This window comes from Acinonyx jubatus, chromosome B4, assembly GCF_027475565.1.
Source record: "Acinonyx jubatus isolate Ajub_Pintada_27869175 chromosome B4, VMU_Ajub_asm_v1.0, whole genome shotgun sequence".
Lineage (NCBI taxonomy): Eukaryota > Metazoa > Chordata > Mammalia > Carnivora > Felidae > Acinonyx > Acinonyx jubatus.
The window spans coordinates 16,554,914-16,578,875 of NC_069387.1; the positions used below are offsets into that span (position 1 = coordinate 16,554,914).

Sequence of the window (23,962 nt, forward strand, 5' to 3'; positions counted from 1 at the left end):
CAAGTCAAGGTATGTTAGAAACATAACTGATCACGATGGCATCTGTAATAAGCTTCTCAAGCCTTTTTCTATGTATATTTATTCTGACATTGTTTCCTTTTTGGGGTAGGGACAACATTGTCTTATATTTTATTTGAAATCTTTTACAAGGTAGACTAGAATCTGAATGGGTACTGTTCAATATACTAATTGAATGGCCATAGGTTATAAAGAATTAATATAATGCTTTCATGGGATTCATGATCAGGTGAATGTCTTCCTATGTTAGAACTTGCAAAGTTGTATGCTACGTTTTAAGACACACGGAGAGTTGGGGTGCCTGGGTGGCTCAGTCGTTAAGTGTCCTACTTCGGCTCAAGTCATGATCTCACGGTTCATGGGTGTGAGCCCCGCATCGGGCTCTGTGCTGACAGCTCAGAGCCTCGCCTGCTTCCGATTCTGTGTCTCCGTCTCTGTCTGCCCCTCCCTTGCTTGCTGTCTCTCTCTTAAAAATAATAAACATTAAAAAAAAATTAAGACACATGGAGACAGAGCATTCATTCATTCATTTCTGCAACTATTGTTTCCAGGCTCTAAGTGCCAGATATCATGCTTAATCTGGGGATACTAAAATGAATTAAGACACAATTGATTGTTCTCAAGAAACTATGTACTGGAGGAGAGACACATAAAAACAGACTTTGATATCATAAATTATATATTGGATCACACATGAAACGTTTACTTGCCCTTTGGCTCTAAATTTTATTAGAAATGATTTGCTATTTTGTGATCCCTTTTAAAATGTAATAAAAGATAAAGTTTGTTTTCCCAAATGGTCATAACTGAAAGTGAACATACAGATAATTCTATAAGAAGTCACACAAATGTCTTGGGAAAACACTAAGTTTCATCAGAGTGGTGGTTTTTTAAAACCATGTTAGAATTCATCCTTCTTGCTTCATTCAACAAGTGTGTATTGATAGGTTTCTCAGTGCTTACTAACTACACTGTAAGCCCCAAGAGACCTGGATTTTTGTTGTCTGTGTTCTCCCAGTAGCACAGAATAGAAGCTTGATTCAACTTTATTGACTGAATATTCAAAGAACTCAGGGTAGCCTGCCAGAATCTGAGTGTGCCTTAATGAATAAGGGTGGCTCCTACCTCCCCACATAGAGCTTACAGTCTAATGAAAAACTGGACTTGATGTTCTCCCTGAAATTTTAACACTCTCTCACAAAAACTGAACACTTGTTAAATGAAAGACCCAGGAAGGTGATACCATCAGATCATGAAACTAAAACACACTTTAAATACAGTATCCAACACTTTAAATACAGTATCTTTTGTATTTACTTTCATATATACATGCATGCATATGCACGTGCACATGTATAAAACTGCTGTTTTTCCCCCATGGATCTTATCTGGTGGGGTTTTGGGGAGACTCCCAGCCATGGCTACAGAGGGGTGTCTGGCCCACCCGAACATATCCTAACCAACAGCCTCCCAGTCTGTTGTTTTTCAAAATATCACATTATTATTATTGTTAGTAGTGGTAAGTAGTGACCAATATTTCGGTGCTTCTGTTTGACATTCGGTAAAATTCAAATAAAAATGACCACTTTAACATCAAAGATGAGGAAAATCAGTGACACTATGGAGACGCCTCCATTTTTAACCACACCAAAACCTGTTCTTTAAGCCTGACTAAAATTAGTGTATAATGGAGACAGGTTTAAGCTGTGTTTGAGAGGAACAAGTACTGTATCCCTACTGCAGTATATTTCTGTAAATATATATTTCAGTACACTAAACTTTATACCTTGTATTTTTACAAAACAATACCGATGCCTGGAAACCTTGTTCTATTGAATTTCGCTGTAGTAACAGTTGTCGAAATGCGAGGCACCCTCGGATGGAAAAATGAATCCTATCAGGAGGATCTAAGTGGGGTGCTGCGGGTGAAACGTTCTTGCTGGGTCCACTAACCCTCTTTATCCAGAATTCAGAGCAGTAAAGAAGTGCCCCTGTTGCCCAACACGTGATACGAAGACTTCTCAACTTGGAAGCACAAGCCCAATCTGGGAGGAAAGCAGTGCTATTTGGCAAAGATGAAAACCAACAGAGGTCAGGAAGGAGAACCTCGGGACTGGGGTTTGGACCTGGCGGACGAGGCCAGCTGCAGATCCCGGCGACACCGCGCCGCCCAGGTCATCGGCCCCCGCGTCTCTTCTGCCACCGCGTTACTGCCACCATCGAGTGCCTTCCACTGCCGACGGGACGTCCTCCGCAGACGCTCGCCCCCGGGGGGGGGGGGGGGGGCGCCGGAGGCCTCCCCAGATCGCAGACGTGCAGCTTCGGACCGGAGCCCGGGCGACCTCTGCCGCCAGCGACCTCGCTCCGGCCCGCGGGCTGCCCGGCTTCCCGCGAGGTGGTCGCGGAGCAGGAGGGGCGGAGAGCCGGGCGCGGCGGCCCGAGCGACGAGGCTCCCGGGCGCAAGGCCTCGCTTTCGTGGCTTTGAAAACTTTCCAGCGCGCGTGCCACGGCGACGCGCAGCGGCCGGGCCGGAGCCCACGCGGCCCGCGCCTCCCGCGGGGAACTTTTCGGCGCCCGGCTGCCTTGTCACTCTCGCTTTCCGACGCGCCTCCCCCTGGGCTCGCGCTCCCCGCGCTGCCTCCCTCCCTCCCTCCCTCCCGCCGAGGAGCTCCCCCGGGCGCCCGCGGCTCGCGTCCCCGTCCCCGCCGCTCCGCGCTCGCCCTGCCCGGCCGCCCCGCCGCCCCGCGTCTCGCTTTTCAAAATGGCCCGGCCCAGTCCCGCGCCCTGAGAGCGCGGCGAGCGCGGCGCCGAGCCCCGGGCGGCCCCCCGGAGCGGGGAGCGCGCGGAGCGGACGGCAGTGGGGGGGGGGGGGGCGGAACGGGGGGAGCGGAGGAGGGGACCCGCCGCCAGGGGCCGGCTGCTAGCTCCGCGCCGACTTTTCGCCAATGGTCCAAAGCGACATGTCCAAGTCGCCTCCCACAGCGGCGGCGGCGGCGGTGGCGCAGGAGATCCAGATGGACCTGCTGGAGAACGCGGCTCCCGCGGGGGCGCTCGGAGCGGCCGCACAGGTAGCGACGGCGCCGCGCCTTCTCCTTTCTTTGTGAGCATTCCGGGCGCCGACCCCCCGGCTCTCCCGGCGCCTCCTCCGCCGGGATCCCTCGCGTCGCCGCTCCCCTCCCGCCCGGGCTCCTCCGCCGCCTCCTCTCCCCTCGCCCTTTGCCACCCACTTCTCCCTTCCCGGCGCCGGGGGACCCTGCCCCTTCCCGCCGGTCCCCGGCTCCGGTGCGGCTTCCATTTTTCTCTGCTTCCGAAAAGCGAGTGCGAAGGGGCGGGGGGAGAGACCTCCGGGTCTTCAGAGGCTGCCCCCGGGGCTGCTGGGTCAGCCCTCCTCGCCCCTTCCCGGGAGAGGCACATGGATAGACATGAACCAGGCGAGCGGACTGGACCTGCTCAAGATCGTGAGTCCGGGTGGGCGGGAGGGGCTCGTCTTCCCCCGACCCTTCCGGGCGAGCTGGGAGCTGGGGTGGGGAGGCAGCGTGGGAGGAGGTAGGGGTGCGCAGGGGCGGGGGGCGCTCGGCCCCGGGCCCCGGCCCCGGGCGCAGCCCGGACCCCTCCCCCCCGCCCCCGCACCTGGGGCGTTCTGCCGCCTTGACGGCTCAGCTCCCCTCGCGCCGCTTGCCGCCGTCTGCCTGCACCCCTCTTTCTTTCTCTTGAGAGAGTTGGGGACGCGAAAGTTTTTATTTTTCCTCCCCCCCCCCTCCCTGAAATGTTAGCCGTTCCAGGGAGCCCCGGGACCCCCTTCCTCTCCGATGAGTATTAGCGGTTTCTGGAAAAATTCCGGTTTGCTGCTCGTTGTGAAATAGGAGATGTCAGTTGTGGGCGTTGGGCAATGATAAGGTGGTGGCTTTTACGTAAGGCTTTGGCAGGTACAGTGTGGATTACAGACACCTCCAGGTCTCAGCGGTAAGGAGTCTCTCAACTTTTATCCTGCCAGGGAGAGGACTTCAGACTCCGAGCTGTGGGCTGCTGGGCGAGCGATGTGAGGAGGTTAGGATTACATTTCAAGCATCGTTTGGGAGAAATGTCTCTTTGCCTAGCGATACGGGCTTGTTGCTTTCAAGCCTGCATTTGCTAGATTGTAATTTGTGGTGGTTACATATTTCTGTACTTAAAAAAAAAAAACTTATAAATATGTCGTTTCTATTTTTTATATTTATATATGCTCGAGAGAGCGTGTTCTTAGAGTGTTGTCTCCTGTAGCAGTGGGAGGGAGTAGGACACGGTAATAAAGGTTACAAATGTTTTGTTGCCATTGTTGTTTTGATAGGGGATAGAAATTGACGGCTCTGAGATTCTGTTGATACCGTTAATAATGGCGGTGTCAGCGGCTTAATCATGGAGCTTTAGTGAACTTTCTTTTGCCACTGGGAAATAACCTTGCTAACTTAAAACACATAATTCATTTTGATTTGAGATGGAAGAAAAATGTGGAAACCAAATTGTGTAATCAGAAATCCATTTCTTTCATAGGGGTAGCACAGCTAGCTTTTAGTCGGCCTTGGGCTGTTTGGCTGCTGAACCAGAGAGGGGACCTATAGCTAACCACCTACATTCCCATCTAGCTTCTGCGGGGGGACCTGAATTCTTACCAACACATGTCACATTTGTTCTAAACTCCTGATTTGATCTAGACTCTTAACCACGTTAGATGATAGTGAGAAATGTACTCCGAGAACTCATTTATTTCTGGATGAAGGTCTTGCATTTTGATAGAAGAAAGGACTTTTAGGCCATTTTTTTCTTTGATCTTCGTTTAGGGATTTTTTTTTTAAGTTTCATTCTTATGATAAAAATAAAGTTCCTGAATTCCTGGAGATCAAAGTTACTGCTGACAGAAAACATGACTGCATTTAGATAAGAAATACTAAATTCACTTAGTGATTTATGTCGTTAAATGTAAGTCAACAAATTGTTGTTAGTTGCAGTTATAAAATGATTCATATGTGAGGAGACACCGTTTCTGCCTTCAAGGGTGACAAATGTGTGGCAATTGTATGGTACAGGACTCTAAGTGAGGTACTGAATCTTCTGTGGTTTCCGAGGAGTAAACATCACAAACGTTCTATATGGAGTAATCTGCAAGGACTTCATAGAAGAGGTGGCTTTTGAGAAGAGCTTCGAAGGGTGGGTGAGGTTTGACCCGAGATTGTTTGTCAGAGAGGTGGTGGGAGCCATATAGGAGGTAAAGTCTCAAAAATTGTAAGTCTTGTAACATATTGATCATGTGTAGCTTGAAGAGAGTATGGAAAGGTACAGATTGGGCAGAGTTCGGCAGCAGATTGACAAGGCAATTTGAGGCCACATCTGGGAGGCATTGGAACCTGCCGTGTGATGAATGATAGAACCATGGAAGGGATTCAACCAAGGAGTCGCATTCAGAAGATACACCTGGGAATGTTCTGGAAGGTATTTTAGAGTTTCAGGAGTCCAGAGGTGGAGCTGCCAGACAGGAGATTGGTATAACAGTTTGGACAAGAGGTATTAAGGCCTAAACTAAAGAGAGAGAGAGAGAGAGAGAGAGAGAGAGAGAGAGAGACGATAATGGATACGACAGGCCCGTGTGTGAGACACTTCAAAGACTCAATGCACAGGAATTGGCTAGTGAGTGGATAAATATATGAGAGGGAGGAAGAAGGGAGGAAAGGCTATTACAAGCAGGTTGGAGGTATAAATATTCAACTGTGTCCACATCTGTCTCGTTGCTTTCTCTACCTTCCAAAAATGAAAGCACTTTTCCTTGAATTGTGTGTCTATCACCTCGGGTATTTGAGGGAAACTTTGCCATGCTTATTTGATTTCTGATAAATCATGGCATCGTAGGATCAGAGGGCTGTGAAAACTTGGCATCTATTCTCTGGGCAGGACAGGACAGCAGTAAAACCGCCTAAAAGGGGGGGGCGGGCTGTCTCAGGAGCGTCCCCCTTTTTTTGTGATACTGAGTAATAGTAAATCTACTTAGAAATGGGATTTTCACTTGCAGATGGTGTGTCTAAGCAATCACGGGTTTTAAGAATCCTTTCTTTTTTTTTTTTTTTCACCTCTGGATTTTATTACAAGTTCTGTATGAACAGAAGATTTAGATTCACAGACTTCCCATTCTCCTTTTTTATGTTAATAATCCCGTCGAGGGAGGGATGGGGCACCCCTCCTACACCCCAACCCTTTCAGTCCAGCACATAAACAACACGAATAAGTTTCTTACATGAGAAGAGGGTTGGCAGTCTAACTACGGGTTGTAAGTTCTGATGGAAGCAAACGGCATCGCTTTTTGGGTAACCTGCCGAACAGCGTCACTGCAAACTTGGACCACCTCCAAAGTCGGGCGCCAGTCTAGTATTCTGCCTCCAAAGCTTCAAATCTGCATTGTCTACGACTATAGCCCCCAGCCACGCATAGCCTGAACTGAGATGTGCTCTACATGTCAAATGCACACCAGATTCCAGAGACTTGATACCAAATAAAGAATATGCGTCTCATTAATCATTTTTATATTGATAACATGTTGCAGTGGTAACCGTTTGGATATATTGCTGTAAATAAGATACAGCATTGCCATTGATTTCCCTTGTTGTTTGCCTTTCTCGTGTGGCTACTAGAACGTTCCAACGACACGGGCTTGCATTATATTTCTGTCGGGCAGCATTAGTCTAAAATGTGGCACTGGTAAATCTCAGGGGAGTGGACTTGATGGTGTGTGATGGCCGGGTGGATGGGAAGCAGGTGAAAGGGACTGAGAATAGGATAGAGACGGAGGAGACGGGCAAGAAACAAGACGGGTATGTCAGCGCTTTCTGCCCGAAAGAGATTGTAACCGGCACCTCCAGCCACACCTGAAAACGAACAGACAGTAACCAGAGGTCCTGTTTGTTTTGCTCCTAGCAACAAGACCCAGCTGGTTCCACCCCAGCGGAGTTTGCCAGATGCTTTTCAAGCATGTTGTAGTAATACCAGCTGATAGTGGCAACATCCTGAATCACCGTAGCAAGGAGCTTTATCTGAAAAGGGCAGCGGCCTTTCTCATGGGGCTCTCGAACCACGTCCGTGTGGTTTTCCAGAAACACTTCTAGGTCCGAGGTAGAGCTTAGTCTTTTCACAGTCTCCAGAAAGAATGACTGCGGGTCTCGTGCGTCACGTTTTGCTAAAACCTTCCCTCCGGGCCCTCCCACCCCTTTCCTCCTGATGGGTATTTTCGTTCTGGTACCTGTTGCTGGATTTGATTCCGTTGAATTGCAGTGACGTAGCTTTAGTCCTTTCAGGAAGAGCTGAGCAAAATGTGTTAACCCCGTAACGGGTGGTGGCACCCTTCCCTGTGTGGCTGCAGAAGTTGTCGCTGTGCTACAAATGACACACTCAGCATACGCTTACTGTCACAGCCACGCGGAGTTAGAATTAATTATGACACCACCACCAGTAGCCGAGGCTGCCTTAGAGTTCTTTCCAGGCCTGGCTGGAGGCTGCTTGAACTTCCCCACTGGACATTTCTCTGCCGTCTGGCCTTGTCCCTCCTTCCTTGTCTACCTCCCGATCCCCAACGCAGTTCTCTTTAGGCTGCCTCTGGAGTCCTTTGTGTAAACTGATCCATACAGAAAAGAACTTACGGTCTCCTTCCCTTTTCCTAGGGAGGTAATCTCCATTACTTTACTCCTCCTAAAGGATCTGACAGTCTTGTTCGTACTAAGCTATCAGTAAATGAGGAGATGTAATGTCTGATTTCTCTCTGGATCATTTTCGCTTAGTTTGTCTGCGGTTCAGAGGGATAAATCTCAATGAATGCTAATCGAGAGGGATGGAAACTAATTTCAGGTATCAGCATTATGCTCACGAGGAGCAGTCTGTAGACAGAACGGTCACCCTATCTACCAACCACAGAAGCGGCATCATTCTTGAAGCTGTCCCCAGGGCCTGCCAAGCCAACTGTGTGTGCACGGGTGGGCTCAAATCTCCAGTTAACTGGCAACTTCTAAAATTAACTACTATTGTCGATTTCAACCATACAGAAATTAGGTTTCAGTGATCTGTGAAATATGAACATTTAAAACTCCGGTCCAATTTTCAAAGTCATTTAGTATCAGAGAAGACATTCATTTACACAGAGCTGATACTTGACATCATCGTGACTGTTGGATATCATTTTAATAAGTCATTTATATACTTGTATATACTATATATATACTTGTATATTTATATACTTGTATATACTTGTATATACTATAAAATTTCTAGAATTTTTTTCTAATTTCTGAAATCTGACTTAGCTTGGTTGAAGTTTTAGGAGAAGTAAAGGAGTTTAAGTTTACAGTTTTCTTTTTCTCCTTTTTGCTGTGGTGACAACAATTTGTTTTTAGTAAGCTTCACATAACTAACAGGCAGTGAGTGGAAATGAGTGACTTTTTCAGGCTGTGTTCCAAGAAGGATTTAGGGGTCTGCACGTGTCAGGGAGAGTATTATGGGTTACACTTTGTACTCTGGCCAAACACAGACTCCCTTTCTCCTCTCCCTTTGGTGTCCTGACACTTGGGTGACTCTGATTATGAATCGTTTTATATATTGGGTGTTCATATATTTAGTGTTGCTAAAAAAAAAATTTAGAAAAGCCGTTTGTCCTAAAGAAGCTACATTTGCAGTAGCCCCTGAACTAAGAAAACTATATACTTCTTTACCAGGTGGAGGCAAGTAAATATTTGATTAATCTTTCTTGCCTTCCTCTGTTTTGGGAAGATTTGGCCTTTACTTTCTTCCTCCTCCTCTTCTTCTTCTTCCTCTTCTTCTTCTTCTTCTTCTTCTTCTTCTTCTTCTTCTTCTTCCTCCTCCTCCTCCTCCTCCTCCTCCTCCTCCTCCCCCTCCCCCTTCTCCTCCTCCCCCTCCTCCTCTTCTTCTTCTTCTTCTTCTTTTTCATAATTCCTGCAGATGAAATGCTCTAGTCTCCATTTTCAAGGATTTAGAGTAACTAAAGAGCAAGTAATTTCAGCAAGATGGACTTAATTTTAAATATTCATTGGATCAAAGGAAACTTTGCTTTGTAATGGTAGTATAAATTTTCACTAACATTTTTTAAAGTACATCGAAATGGACTATATTAGCTTTCCAAAAGATGCTTTAATTTGTTTTCCTCTTGATCTTGGGTATTGTTACAAGGAACGTTAAAAATTAAAAAGGAGACTATAGGAGAGAAATGATTGCTATAATTAGTAAAAGGACAGAATAGAGGTGTAATTACGCATATCTGCTTATTTTAGCTTTTAATAAATTTGATACATAATGAATAAGGATTTGCTATAACACTATTAAGAAATGAACAAGTTAATACTTTGAATAAAGCATTCCCCTTAAATTTAAGTGAAGAGGAAAGTATATATATTTTAAAACTTTATCACCAGTTTGCATGGACTTCGATGGGCCACAGTTTTTTGTTGTTGTTGTTTAGTTGGTTTTGTTTTTGTTTTTGTTTTAGTGTGCAAACTGTGCCTTAGTACAGTTGAAAACTGATAATCTAACATATATGCTTAAATATATATAGCATAGGTAGCCAAGTGCACCTGAAGTTATGTTTATGAACAGTGTTCATAGGGGCCCAGAAAAATTAACATGCAGATACAATTAAACACTTTTTAAAGGTATCTGATTTCTTGCAGAGAACGGTCTCCTCCTCTGGGACAGAATGTCTGAAATATTGTGTGGTTTTCACAGTGCCTGTTGTGCATTTACGAGCAACCACGAAAAAGCTTACACACCAAAGCAGCTGAATAGTAAAACATATTTATCCTGAAAAAAATCTGAAGCAAATGACCATGATAGAATTTCAGACTCACTTTCCACCCATTTCAAAATGGTACTGGAAGGACACATCATGATGGAGTAAGGTTATATTTTGACTTTGTTCTCAAAGATGATTGTATGCTCCTCATGAAGATAAATAGTGTGTTTAAAAAAAAAAAAGAAAATTTAACATAGATTTGCTCCCCAACCCCCAAAGAAGCATGTTAGGCCTTTAATAAAAATCTTTCAAAGGTAATAAGTCTTTTTCTGTATGGAAATATGTATGTTTTTCTGTATGGAAATATATACACACACACACACATATACATACATACACATTATTTAAAGAACTTCTCATGCTTTATTTTAGTGTTCTTAGGCTTTGGAAGAAAGACACTTCTGTCCAAACCTTTGTATAATAATTGGAAAAGGAAGAACGCTCTTGAAAGAATGTTATTTTTCAACAGTTTACTGAATAATGTTTACATAAGTAAGAAGAATAAGCTGCTGAGTGAGGAGAACGTTGTATAATACATTGTGAAAGCCCAGCCTAGGTTGTCTTTCCTTTTATGAAGCTGAGAGTTAATTAAATGCCATGGAAACACATTTGTATTATACAAATCCCGTAGATGCTTGAAAGAGAACAAACATCTTTAAGAAAAATTCTTGCTTTAAGATTATACCACCGTCTCACTGATTGCAAAGTCCTGTAACTTACTCATAACACAAATGTTTGTAGTAGATTTCAGTTCGCCTAAGTGCTACATATACCATGGTTTATGGGATATTTCTCTTTTTAATTAAAAACATATGTGTGTGTCCAATATCACAAAGTAGTATTTTCAAGACCTGAACACACTGATTTTTTTTTAAAAGTAACTTTTGTAAATTCTGATGAACTAATGAAGCCTCTTTGAGTCTCATCATTCTAAATGTTATATACCTTACCCCACCTTTTCCCCACTCTTCCAGTCTGTGTGTGATATTACTTTTTACACTACGTATATTACTTCTTAAAATAAGTGTGTCAGTTTTAAACTATTATTCTGACCCCGTGCCATATGCTAGGTCTCATACTAAATGCTCTAAACCTGTTATTTCGTTTAATACTTAACCCGGTGAGGTGAGTGTTAATATCCCCTTTTAAAGGAAGAGAAGCCTGTTGTTTGGAGAAGTTAAGACATTGGCTCACTTTCTGCTCTAGCAGGGTTCCAACCTGTGTGCATTGAACTGTAAAGCTCAGCCTTGAGCTACTTTTCGATTGTATGTTAATGTTCAATATTTGCAACGACGTTATCTTTTTCTGGAATTAAACAGAGATTGATGCATAGTTTATTCTCCGTGCTCCGAATGCAAACGGTAGACATAATAGGAAAAGCAAGTTCATTTGCATACGTTCAGGCTTGGCTCGATCCTGTCAATTGAAGCAAATTGTCTCACTTTTTAACGTCCTGTTCTGAAATGCTTGTTTTATTATCGTTAGGATTCTATAAAACTTATTTTTCCTGCGTGCTCAGCAAAATCGCTAAGTGGATAAAAAGCCAGATTTTCATATCCCATTCAAACATGACAATAACGGGCCAGGCATTTTTATGAACTACTTTTAATTTCATCGAATCCACCACCTCGTCTGTAGCCGTTTCACCACTTCCAAAAGCAGTCTCTACATCCCTTGATCCCAGGAGGAGCTGGCACCGTGTTTCCTCCGTGTTCCCTCTGGACCTGTATAGAAACTTCTATATATACGTATATATGTATATAAATAAGTTTCAGGGCCAGCAGAATTCATACTGCACGGTGTTCTTCAGCCACCGTATGCAGTTCTTACAAGTACCTATGGAGTTACAGATTAAAACATGAAAAACAGCCAAAATGGAAGCCCGCACCACTGGGCTGCTGGAAACAGCCTTTCATTATGCACAATCTGTCGACGCATCACCTTTTCTCTCACCTTGCTGTTGTAGCTTCTTCGGTCTCTCCTGCACCGAAATCCTTGCTTTTAAACGTTTTTATCTTCAATGGCTTTGCCTCCAGATGACAGATATGCTAACAGATCACATAAGTTGTTTTAATTCGCACATTATTGAACCCTTTGTCTGGAAACCTCTTTTCCCTATAAACTCACCATTTTGAAATCGATACTTGTGATTCCAGTGTCATTTTCTAATGATGCCCACATGATGGCAATTTATATTTTGTTTTGGTTTTTGACCCCTTTCTAGAAGTAGGCCTAGATTTTGGTGAAGAAGGTCTAACAATAATCTCATTTATCTTTTTTTTTTTTTCCCTTTCTCTTGTAGTCATATGGAAGAGGAGCTAGAAGGAAAAACAGATTTAAAGGATCCGATGGGAGCACTTCCTCGGACACTACCTCAAATAGTTTTGTTCGTCAGGTAAGAGAGCTCTTAAATTTCTGGTTCACAGAGGTAGATTCAAATGAATTTAATTTTTTGAAGGTGATTTTTATACCATTACCCTTAAGATGTATGTGGTATGATGGTACTTACTTTCAGTTAAAGTGAAAAGCGTGCAGTTTCATGTGATACTTAAAATATTTAAATTTTAAGTGAGATCACGTAGTAATTCCACCCTTTTGTGGCAAATTGGGGGAAAGACAAGTGTAAAATTCACTACGGAGGGTTTCTTCGTAACAGAATGAGTGAACTCCAGCAGAAATGATTATGGCTTTGGGTGTTTTTTTTCGGCCGGGGGAGGGAATCTCATGTTGTGGGCATCCTTGTTGCCAACTATGAACTTGAAATACCGGTGTTCCCCTAGCTTGAGTTTTCCTCTTCCCTGTTGGGAATTGGATTGTTAAAGAGGAAACTGTTCTTGGTCTTGGAACGACCGAGGCTACTAAGGTTAAATAAAGCATATGATATCTTTGCGGCATAACTTGAACTGCCTTTGGAGACGTAGCTTTTATTTCAGGCGCTATGTGGGGTATTCCTGTCCAGCTGTTTGCAACTGTCCCCTAGACAGTGAGTGTCCACATCTTTAACCTAGAAAACATTCACACGTGCTAACAGAGAGCATTTTAACTGCCAGAGCAAGAACACAGGCAGCCCTATCTCCGAGGACAGTAGGTTGTGTGTCTAGACTAAAGTCTTGCCAGGTGTAGATGAGTGTGTATCTTCATGCGACTAACGCTTCTCGGTGGAAAAGAAATTGGGAAGGACAGTGCTAGACAGAACCTGATTCCGTGGCTGAAGGACTCCCAGTATCTGGCCCTTGTGCTCCGGAGGAATATGTCGGCCACAGGTCTTTCCCCCCAGATAATGGCGGTCAACCGGAACACCTCCATTTCTCTTGCTGGCCACTTTTCCTGTTGCTTCTTGCGCCCCTGCTCCGACACGTCCCCCCACGGTTAGTAGCACTTGGGCTTCCATTTGTTCACCTGCCACACCACTGGGGATTCTGTTCTTGGCTGGTTGCTGCCTCCTTACACTTTCGCGACACAGACAAAGGATGATCCCTCTTTGGCCCCCAGTTCCCTCTCTGCAATGTCAGCTATGCCAAAGGTATGTCTGAGTAACTCGCATGCAACGGGAAAAATCTTGGTTCTGGTCTGTGCCAATTAAGAATTGTTTCGGTTGCAGGAAGTTAGAACAAGAGTTGGTTAGGAAAGAATGGGGCTATTTTGCAAAGAAACATTTAGAAAGAAAAACAGATAGAGCTGTGTTTTAACGGTGTCAGAAAGAAGGAGCCGGGAAGGGCCCAAGAGGAGCCAAAGGTGTGTGCGTTGGCAGAATCCAGGCGCCATGGTCCTAAGAATAAATGAAGGGCCTGAGAAATAGTTGCTTAGCTTAGGTGAGTCAGTGCACAGAAAGTCACCCAAGGCCTTTTCCATTTCAAGCATCCATCTCGATTCTGCCTCTGGGACAAGGAGACTGAACCAGAGGAGTGAGAAGCCACAACTGTGAGTCATTATCTTGGGGCCGGACGTCCAAAGCAGAAAAAAAATAAGCTTCTTAGAACACGTGGTAGTTGTGGCAAAGCCACACAAAGCGACAGGCAGGTTGTTGAGATGGCATGGGAAGAGAAACTGATGTTTGAAGTGAATGCCGTGTTGTGGGCAGAAATGAAGAGTAAACCGAGTCCTCTGTTGCTCATCTTAGCTCTGTTAAAAATGTCATTGTGAGACAATGGTTGGACTTCACTTTCCAGTTGCCCCTGGCCTTGGATTTCTCTTTCATGGTGCTTTGAGAACTTCATTCGTTAGCTTCATTCATTAAGGGGTGATTGCCACACTGCATATAAATTAACTGTGATTTGCTTTTCTTCATGATAACTTCCTTTCGCTTTTGCCTTCCTGGTGATGTGTGTGAGATTCTGTGCTTGAAACACAAAGATTATAAAGAGAGTTGTTAAACTACTTAATGTGAATTTAGATCTATATTGCCAAAACTTATGTGGGCATTTAAGAAGACAAGACAAAATAAAGCAAAACAAAACAACAACAACAACCCCCCCCCCAAAAAAAAACCCCTGTATCCTAAAGGGGCATCTCTTTGAAATAAAATAAAACCTATCTTCCTGAGTCCTAGAATGTGGTGTGTGCCATGGCATGGGTTTGGGGTGATGATTACGCAGGTAATGATTTCAAGGACCCTGAAGTGCCGACTTCCTTCCATCACAGAAGGAAAACCAGTGTCTGTGGCCAGAATGCTGAGTTAAAACCTAGTTTTCCTTCGATAATTTAATCTCTATTCTGTTCAAAACAGCATTCATATTTTGCTGCCATTTGAAAATCAGCAAACGTTACCTTGATAGAACTAGATATTTAATAGAGATGATTTCATCAGAGTGTTTGGAGAAATGCATGGTAGATGTTAGATTATTAAATCACCTGAAAGAACATCTTTTAAATGTGTTCTTTTTATCATAAGTAGATGCTTTGTTACAACAAGTGATTTGTGTCCATGTATGTTACTTACCTGTCTGTGGCTGGGGCATATGTATGATTGGTAAATCACAACAAGTGGGATCTATTTAAAAATATCTTACAGTTAGATCAGATTCCTGCCCTTGAATTAAAAATCATTTCCATATAACTTTGAAACCTTAGAATTATATTTTTAAAAATATTATATTATTTGTAAAGGCTTTTTAACTATTTGGTAACCACTAGGTACTTCAGAAAGTTTCAGAGTTTGGAAATGAAAATTTTGTATAATAAATACATTAAAAATTTCAAAAATAAATAACTGACAGAATAGCATAGACTTGGCTCTGAACGGAGTTGTATCTCCCCCCCAATTCCTATGTTAATTGTGTTTGGGGGGGGGTCTATAAGGGGATAACAAGGTTAGACGAGGTCATATAAGAGCAGGTCCATAATCCTACAGCACCGGCAGCCTTATAAGAAAGAGATACCAAGAACGTGCACGCACGGTAAAATAGCCATGTGAGGACATAGTGAGAAGATAGCCATCTGCAAGCCAAGGAGAGAAGCCCCACCAGAAACCCACCCTGCCAGCGTTATGATCATGAACTTCCAGCCTCCAGAACTGTGAGAAAATAGATTTCTGTTGTGTAAGCCTCTCCCCCTCTGGTGCTCTGTTACGGCAGCCATAACAGAGTAATACAGGTATGTATATAAGGGGGTTGGAAAACAGGCCTATTTTATGTATTTATTTATTTATTTACTCTTAAAGTAAACATTCTTACTGATCTGTAACAAAAATGCCCCCAAATGCACAAATCATAAGTGTTCAGTCTGATGAGATTTCACAGAGTAAGTCCCCATGTGACTATCACCCAGATCAAGAAATCAATATCACCAGCACCTGAACGCCCCCTTTTGACCCTTCTCAACCATTATTCCCTTCTTCCTTACTAAAGCTAGCCCATTACTTCTTCTTTTTATACCATAAATTCCTGTGGCCTGTTTTTGGAGTTTTATATAAATAGAATCATTTATATCTGAATCCTTTCACTCAGCCTTACGATGGTTATATTCGTCTGTGTTGTGTATTGCAATAAACGGTGAATCTTCTTTGCCGTATAGCACTCCACTGTTTAAATATAGCACAATTGCTTCTCTACTTTACTATTGCTAGACATTGGGTTATTTCCGGTTGGGGTTATTGAGAGTAAGGCCGCGTACATGTTCTTGTATCTACCTTTGGTATGTGCATGCGTGCATTTTTGTTTGATCAGTAGAGTGGGATGGCGGGCCATGTGAATGTATGTGTTTAATTTAAGTACACACTACAAGCCAGTTTTCCAGAGTGGTTGAGCCAGTCTGCACCCCCACAAGTAGTGGGAAACAGTGTCAACTATTTCACGGCCTTGCCAACACTTCGTATCGTCATTGTTTTTCCTTTTAGTCTTTCTTGTGCCAGCGGTATGAATAGCCCTTTCCCTGATGACTAAGTCACAACTTACCCATGCTGGATTTTAGCCCTGTGGCTGTTTGATGAAAATTGTCTCCTAACCATTTGTTGGAACATGTTGAAACATACTGGAATGCGGTAGAACGTGAACATGAAGATAAGTCTACAAATTAGAAGGCTGAGAGGCCTTCACCCATGGTTTTATTTTATTTTTCCAAACTTTTTGTGGTATGTTTGGTACCCATCATTTGTTCGTGGTGCTCTAACTAAAGTTATTTTGTAAGAAGGATCCTTAGTCTTAAGGAAGAGTTGCTTATAGATGGGTTTCTGCTTTAGGTCCTGAAGCAGGATAACAGGGACCATGAAAGAATTTCACAGTCATAGATAAAGATTCCCGGTTGTTAGTTCATCAGTTGACTCTAGGTTAACCAACTGAACAGTCTTCTGGTCCTTCACATCATCAGCCTGTTTGAGGTCAGTGATATTTCAGAGTCGGGATTGGAGGACGACTTCCTTCTTAAACTTAGTTAGTTTCCCCCCGGACATCAGTTTTATGCAGGGGCTCTGGGAGAGGGGCGGAGCCCTGATCAGCATTGCAGCATGGCCACTGCCCATGGGTTGTTGGCGACATGTTTCATATATTGGTAGGCTTTTCCAGGTGCTGTGGGAACCGAGGTTGCTATGATTTCTACTCTATATAAGCTTGTTGTGAAGTGATGGCCGAGCTCACCTTATCTATCAAGCATTTCAAAGACAGAACTTGTTCTTCCTCATATTTCCTAAAACCATTAGTTGGAGGGAAAGTTAATTGTGGTGTTTTTTAACTGTGGTCTTACTCCTTTATGCTGCAGCGGAAATGTTATACATATATGCAATATATGTTCACAGTATACTGCACTTAAAATTTCCATAGTTCTCTTTGATGTATATTGTATTAGGAGACTTACTTAAAATGGTTTCTTTTCAAGAAGGAGGTGAGTGGTTAGGGGTCACTGTGAAAGGACTAGAGTCTGAAGCCAGGCTGCTCAGTCTGAATTCTGGCTCTGCCATTTACTAGTTGGCCTTTGGACAAGCAGCTTAATCTTTCTATTCCCCAGCGTTTTTACCAGGGAAATAGTGCCGACTTCCAAAGTTAGTTGAAAGGATTGCATGAGTTCAAACTTGCTAATTGCTTAGAACTGTAGCTGGTATCTAGAAAGTACTATTGAAGAGCATATTATTATTATTATTTATAAATACTATAGGCCATTGAGAACATCAGTTAAAACCCGCATAAGAAGTAGAGCATGGCAGAGGAAATCATAATAGTTAACTGATATTAATAGTTAACTATTATTTCATTGTTTACTGCGTATTCTTTCTGCACCTCTATTTGAGGCACAGAGAGGTTAAGTAACTTGTCCACAGTCACATGACAGGTAGGGTTGGAGTCAGATTTTGAATCCAGGTAGCTGACCCCAGATTCTTGCTTTTACTGGATAGGCTACATCTCCTTGTAACAAAAGCCATGAGTGAATCAAATTGAATGACAAGTGCTTTATTCTTTCAGCTAAGGAAGACACGTGGAAAGATTTCTACCAGTGTCTTGACTGGAGAACACATACAAAGTTAGTCTGCTTTTAACTTCCTTCCCCACAGGAAGGTGAGGATGTCTTCAGCATTGTAAATATCCCCTGGACATCATGATACAACAAACCAGCTTTATTCCCTTATTTCTTGCATCAAAAATTGCTGAGTTCCAGTTTGTGCCACCATTCAGCACACTCTGCCTCCTGTATGAGTAATGCCAAGTGGAAAAGTAGTGCTGGGAATGTTTCCTTTCTCCCACACACACTTAGAACACACACTTAGAATCCTGAACGTCCTCTTTTTCTTCTCCTTGTTTTTAATACACTTGGACGTGAACTCAAGTCCGAAATCACCTGCAGCATCATGCTGGTCCACTTTGAGGTTTAGCTGAGGCTGATACAGGCCCATGAATCATTCTTATTGTGAATCTGGGTGATTCCAGGTGCATATACAACACCTGGCTTTACAGCAGGTCCGTTAGAAATGGTTTTTTAGTTCCTTAGGCTGTTGCTTCATAAACAGGCATTTTAGTTTTAATTTGTTAAGAGGTAGAAAGTGTTAAACATGCCTTCTAGGCACCCTAATTAGAATTAATGAAGATTATTGTTCAAATTATTTATGTACTAAATGGTATTTAATATATAAAGCTGCAGTTATCTTGGATTTATTGAGATTATTAAGATACCGAGGTTGTCTTCAACTCAGGGAAAAACTCTTTGTACTCTGGCTCTGTGTTGTGAACAGATATGTTGATAAAAGAACTTTATTTATCATCATAACAAGGCCAGCAAAGCTACCATTCTTAAAATTCTTGATGTGTAGGGCCTTGCTTAAAGTTATAGTCTATTAAGATAATTAAGTTGTCGTATAATGTAGCTCTTTCCTTCCAACTTCATCACAGAAAGAGAAAGAAAGAAAAAAAAACAAAAAAGAGAAAGAAAAAACGAAAGAGAAAGAAAGAGAAAGAGAAAAGAAAGAAAGGAAAGAAGGTGCGAAAGAAAGAAAGCAAAGAAAGAAAGAAAGAAAGAAAGAAAGAAAAATAAAGAGAAAGAAAGAAAAGAAAGAAAGAAACAGAAAGAAAGAAAGAAAGAAAGAAAGAAAGAAAGAAAGAAAGAAAGAAAGAAAAAGAAAAGAAAGATAGAAATCCCAGGGGTCTGTTGTCAAAGGAGGAGAAAAGAAGAATGAGTAGTTTATTTTAGCACCAGAACCTAAGCGAGTAAATTAATTTACTGGAAGAAAAATAGGTGGAGAAGAGTAACAAGGCCTGCCTGGCATCGAAGGATAGAACGTTTGTGCTGTTCTTTTCAAGAGATTGTGCAAGAACCGCTAACTGTATAAATTCCTCGATACTGCCAAGGTCAGGGAAACTATGTACATCTGCAAATGAGCACTGGTCATCAAAGTTAAAGCAGCTCATGGGGGGTGGAGAGGGCAGTGTTAGTCCTTCTCTCGAGCCCAGTCACTTCTCTTCTGTGTCCGTCCTTCCTTCCTTCCTTCCTTCCTTCCTTCCTTCCTTCCTTCCTTCCCTCCTTCCTTTTTTAATTTCTTCATTTTCTTAAAGACATGTGTTCTCCCTGGCTACATTTATGTACCTGGCAGTATTCCCAAGATGAACACCAAATGCTCAGCGGATGCCTGCCAGTTTGCTTTATTTGGACGACTCCACAGCATGGCAACTTTCATTGAGAGTAACGCCGTCATCTGAGCTCTGCTATAGGCCCTGCCGTGTATGGCCAGGACCCACAAACTGTTTCCACTGCTGATTTTCACAGGTCACCCTGCTGTGCCAACCGGGGTCTTTTGTGCGGAGACTTCAGCCTTAGGAATCAGCAAGTCTTTTTTGGAATTTTCAAGTGCCATTATTCTTTGGGGGCTCACGAGGGAGAACTCTGCAACCGATCTGGGATTGTGCTCTCGCCAACATATGTTGTGGTTGTAACAAAATAATCCTGTCGCTTCCAAGGGCTTCCAGAATACAAATCAGGATGACAAAATGGAATGAACCAAATATTTAACAGAAGGTTGCATGACACTTTCAGAACATGGTATTCTAAACAAATTCCATCTCTTCCAGTACCGTGTTCTGGGTGCCGCTTTTTTGGACCTTTTATTAGTTCAGATTGGCTTTAAATGCGAATGATTAATCACAGAGACACACAGCCTATTTTTTAGTTTTGTTTTGCAAAGGCAGATTAAATTGTGATAATGATTACAGACTCCAGGCCTGCGCAGACTGATATGTTTAAGGCTGGATAAATCTTTCAGCCCTTAAATACTGGCTTGTTGCCTTGTTACGCTGTATTCGTTACAAACACAACTATAAATAATAATGTGGGAGATTTATTGCCACTGTGATTTCCTGTAAAGGTCTTTCTATCTTATTAGGCATTCACCTAGGTTTTGTGAATGATAGGACCTGTTCTGAGACCTCTTAAGAACTCGTCTTAAATATATCAGTTGAAAAATACAGAGCTTTTTAGGAAAGAATTCCCTTGTTCTTTCTACAGTGTCAATCTATATACAGCCATGAGTGTTTCACCTTTTTTTTTTAGGAGGCATTTTAGAAAGTATTAAAACAAAATTTAGATTTTCATACTTTATATAATTAGCTTTAAGACGTCTTTCTTAATGTAGGTTTTGTGGGAGATCAAGGGCATGATTAGCTATGAAATCTGCCCCATTCTCAGACTGTTGTCATGTATTTGGAACACCTCCTGTGTGAACTAGGTTCAATTAAGATCTCTAATTATTAAAATGGTTTTGTGGATTGAAGCATTTTTATCTTTGGATATCTTTTTTCCTACTGATACAAATAATGTAATTTTAAAACCGAGAATTATTTCTGCAGGTGTTTTTAGTTTCTTTGACCCTCAGATGTTTCAAATTATAATATACTTTCCACTTGTGCCCCATTTTCTGCTGTTATTATCCATCCTCTTTTTGGCCAATGTCTGTAGTCTTGGAAGTCCTAGACTGAAGTAACCCCAGGAGATTAATCGAGAATTTACAAGTGATCTGATATGGAGCAACTAGTATGCCTAAGAAATACTGAATTTGCAAAAACTGTGTCTTTCAGTTGAACCCTACACGTTTAGAAGTACCACTTAAGATCACTTACTTAGCTTAAGGTTAATTATTCATGTGTCTTAGGTCTTCATAGGCACCATACCTGAGATACTAGTCTGGTCCCACGAAGGGACAGCCTTTTTAGGGATGGAATTATTGTCAGCTTCTCTATTGATTTGTTTCTGGAAAGCTTCATGTCTGATGGTTATCAGATGCTAGGGAAGTCCATTTTGAGATTTGGGCTTATGGCTCAAAAATATTTGCTGTGGTTCAGTTCAACAAGTAATTACTCCAATTCTGTCGCATCATTATTCCACATTCGTGACCAGGCATGTGTGTTTATTACGAAGACCCCGAGATGGAGTAAAGTGACCCAGCCCCCACCTCTACCTCAGATCTTATCACGCTTCCTTTCTCCATGTGCTTATTTTAGAGTTTGACCAATAAGGGGGAGCGGGAGGGATAGGAAAATAGTCACAGGAGGAGGGGAGAACATTTTTATAGAGTCTTCCATGGCTACGTGATTGGGAAAATGAAGATCCTTGTCCCCTGCACCAGCTCACTGTCCATGTCAAGCCTCCCAGACTGCCATCAAGTTTTAGAGAATTGTTTTGGCTCAGGGCCCTTCATGGTTCCCTTATGTCGTTGGTGTCTGTAAAACATTCCAGCGTCCACTCCTTCATTTACTTCATACCTGGTGTTGAGTCACCGGGGGACAGCTTGACTGTTTGGGCTTCTGACCAGGACACGTTGCCTTAACTCTGCTTTCCCTTCTCCATCCTGGCTGAGAGTCTGGGCACCGGGATCTCACCAGTTTTTCTTTCCTGGAAAGTAGCATTTTCTCGAAGCCAGGGTCTTCTTTCTCCTATAGGTGGAAGCTTGAGGGTTTGTTTACTCCCTTTAGAGGTCTCACTCCCATGGAAAGATTCATGATTTCTCTGTGGTCAGGGTGCTGTATTTGAAAATTGGTAAATGGGGGGCACCTGGGTGGCTCAGTCAGTTCAGTCTGACTTCGGCTCAGGTCATGATCTCCCCGTTCATGAGTTCGAGCCCCACGTCGGGCTCTGTGCTGCCGGCTCAGAGCCTGGAGCCTGCTTCGGATTCTGTGTCTCCCTCTCTCTCTGCCCCTCCCCCATTCATGCTCTGTCTCTGTCTCTCTCTCAAAAGTAAATATTAAAAAATTTTTAAATAAAAATTAAAAAAAAATTGCTAAATGGCCAACCACCTTTAAAAAACAAAAACAACCCCCGCCCCCTGCCCCCAACCAAACCAAACAAGCTAACTGTTCATTTGAAAGAAAAATACTGCAGGTGGTGTATTCCTTTGCTAGAGTTTTTGTAACTACGTACCACAAACTAGGCGGCTTCAACAACAGAAATCTATTGTCTCACAGTTCCGGAGGCCAAGACTATGAACTTGTCCTTCCTTCTGAGGCTGTGAAGGAAGGACCTGTTCCTGCCTCTCCCTGGCTTATAGGTGGCTGTCTTCGTGTTCATGCAATTTCTCCCTGTTGTGGGTCAGTCTCCGTATTTTCCCCGCCTCCCTTTTGTCCCTCCCCCTCCACACTTTTTTTTAAATTTAAATTTTAGTGAAGATAACAGTGCAGTATTGGTTTCAGGAGTAGCATTAAGTGATTCATCACTTACATCACCCAGCGTTCATCACACGTGCCTCCTTAGCACCCGTCACCCATATAGCCCATCCCCTGACCCACTTCCCTCTGTCGACCCATAGTTTGTTTTTTGTCATTGTAAGCATATCAGACATGTTGGATTAGGGTTCATCTGGATGACCTCATGTTATCATAATTACCTCTACGAAGACCCTATCTCCAAATAAAGTCACATCCTGAGCTCTCAGGGCTTAAGTCTTCAACTTGCGAGTTTGGAGGGGGGCGGATCATAACTCAACCCACAGTAGATGGTGACTGTTACAATTAGCTTCATATGTAATTTTGTTTTCTTGTAGCTTCCATGTTTAACATGAAGATAGATTTACACTAAAAAACCAGCATAGAAATAAGTCAGAGAAAGACAAATATATGATTTCACTCACATGTGGAATTTAAGAAATACAAAGAGATGAACATAGGGGAAGGGAAGGAAAAGTAGGATAAAAAGAGAGAGGGAGGCAAACCGTAAGAGACTCTTTTTTGTTTTAGGTGTTTTTTAACGTTTATTTATTATTGAGAGACCGAGAGACACAGAGCGTGAGCAGGGGAGGGGTAGAGAGAGGGGAGACACAGAATCGGAAGTAGGCTCCAGGCTCTGAGCTGTCAGCACAGAGCCTGACGCAGGGCTTCAACTCACGAACTGTGAAATCATGACCTTAGCCAAAGTCGGTCGCCTAACCAACTGAGCCACCCAGGCGCCCCCGTAAGAGACTCTTAAATGCAGAGAACAAACTGGGGGGTGCTGGAGAGGTGTTTGGTGGGGGACGGGCTAAATGGGTGATAGGCATGAAGGAGGGCACTTGTTGGGATCATCACTGGGTGTTACGTGTAAGTGACGAATCACTAAATTCTCCTCCTGAAACCATGATTCCACTGCATGTTAACTAATTTGGATTTAAATGAAAATTTTTAAAAAGCTAACATATATCAGAAAAATATCTTTTTCTAGAATATTAAAGGAGTAAAGAGGTACGTTTCCCCCATACGTGTCAATGTGATTCCTGTATCTTCCTGTGTATGAAATAATACATGAAAATTTCATGTATTTTCCTAATTGATCTAACCAACTCAACTAATATGTCAATTATAAATTCTCTTCAATTTTCATTGTATGAATTTTCATTTAGATTATTCCATTTCTTCAAAGTACAAGACTTTCTTTCTAAGGCCTTGATAACTTGCACCTAAGGACATGTCAGGGATTTATAAAATGTTCAAAAGGCTTGGGGTTTTAGAGATTAAATTCATCAGTGTTACCCAGAATCTGGTTCACTCCTTAGCGTACTTTGTGTGATGGGTAAAACACATATGAACTATTGCATATCAACAACAGGTGGGTTCTTTGTACTTAGTTTCGTGACACCTGTCGATATGCACACACAAGTGTTTTTGCATGTGTATGTACATGAGTATGTATTTGTGACTTTTAGGTTTTCCTTGTACCCTTTAACCTCTCACATTTAAAAACAGAGCTAAATTTGGG

General features: G+C 42.8%; 1 protein-coding gene across 6 annotated transcripts in view; it reads left to right on the forward strand.

Annotated features, from left to right (window-relative positions):
• The first annotated feature begins 2,885 nt into the window (after positions 1-2,885).
• The window catches only part of CACNB2 (calcium voltage-gated channel auxiliary subunit beta 2), a 385,541-nt gene continuing 364,464 nt past the window's right edge, over positions 2,886-23,962 (forward strand). For 3 of the 6 annotated variants that reach the window (XM_027073549.2, XM_027073553.2, XM_027073550.2), the window contains exons 1-2: positions 2,886-3,086; positions 12,135-12,227. In XM_027073549.2, the coding sequence (XP_026929350.1) occupies positions 2,964-3,086; positions 12,135-12,227 (216 nt within the window). In that variant the 5' untranslated portion in view covers positions 2,886-2,963. Of the gene's footprint in view, positions 3,087-3,117; positions 3,477-12,134; positions 12,228-23,962 lie in introns of those variants that run through there. The other 3 variants (XM_053225362.1, XM_053225363.1, XM_027073552.2) reach the window with 3 other exon arrangements.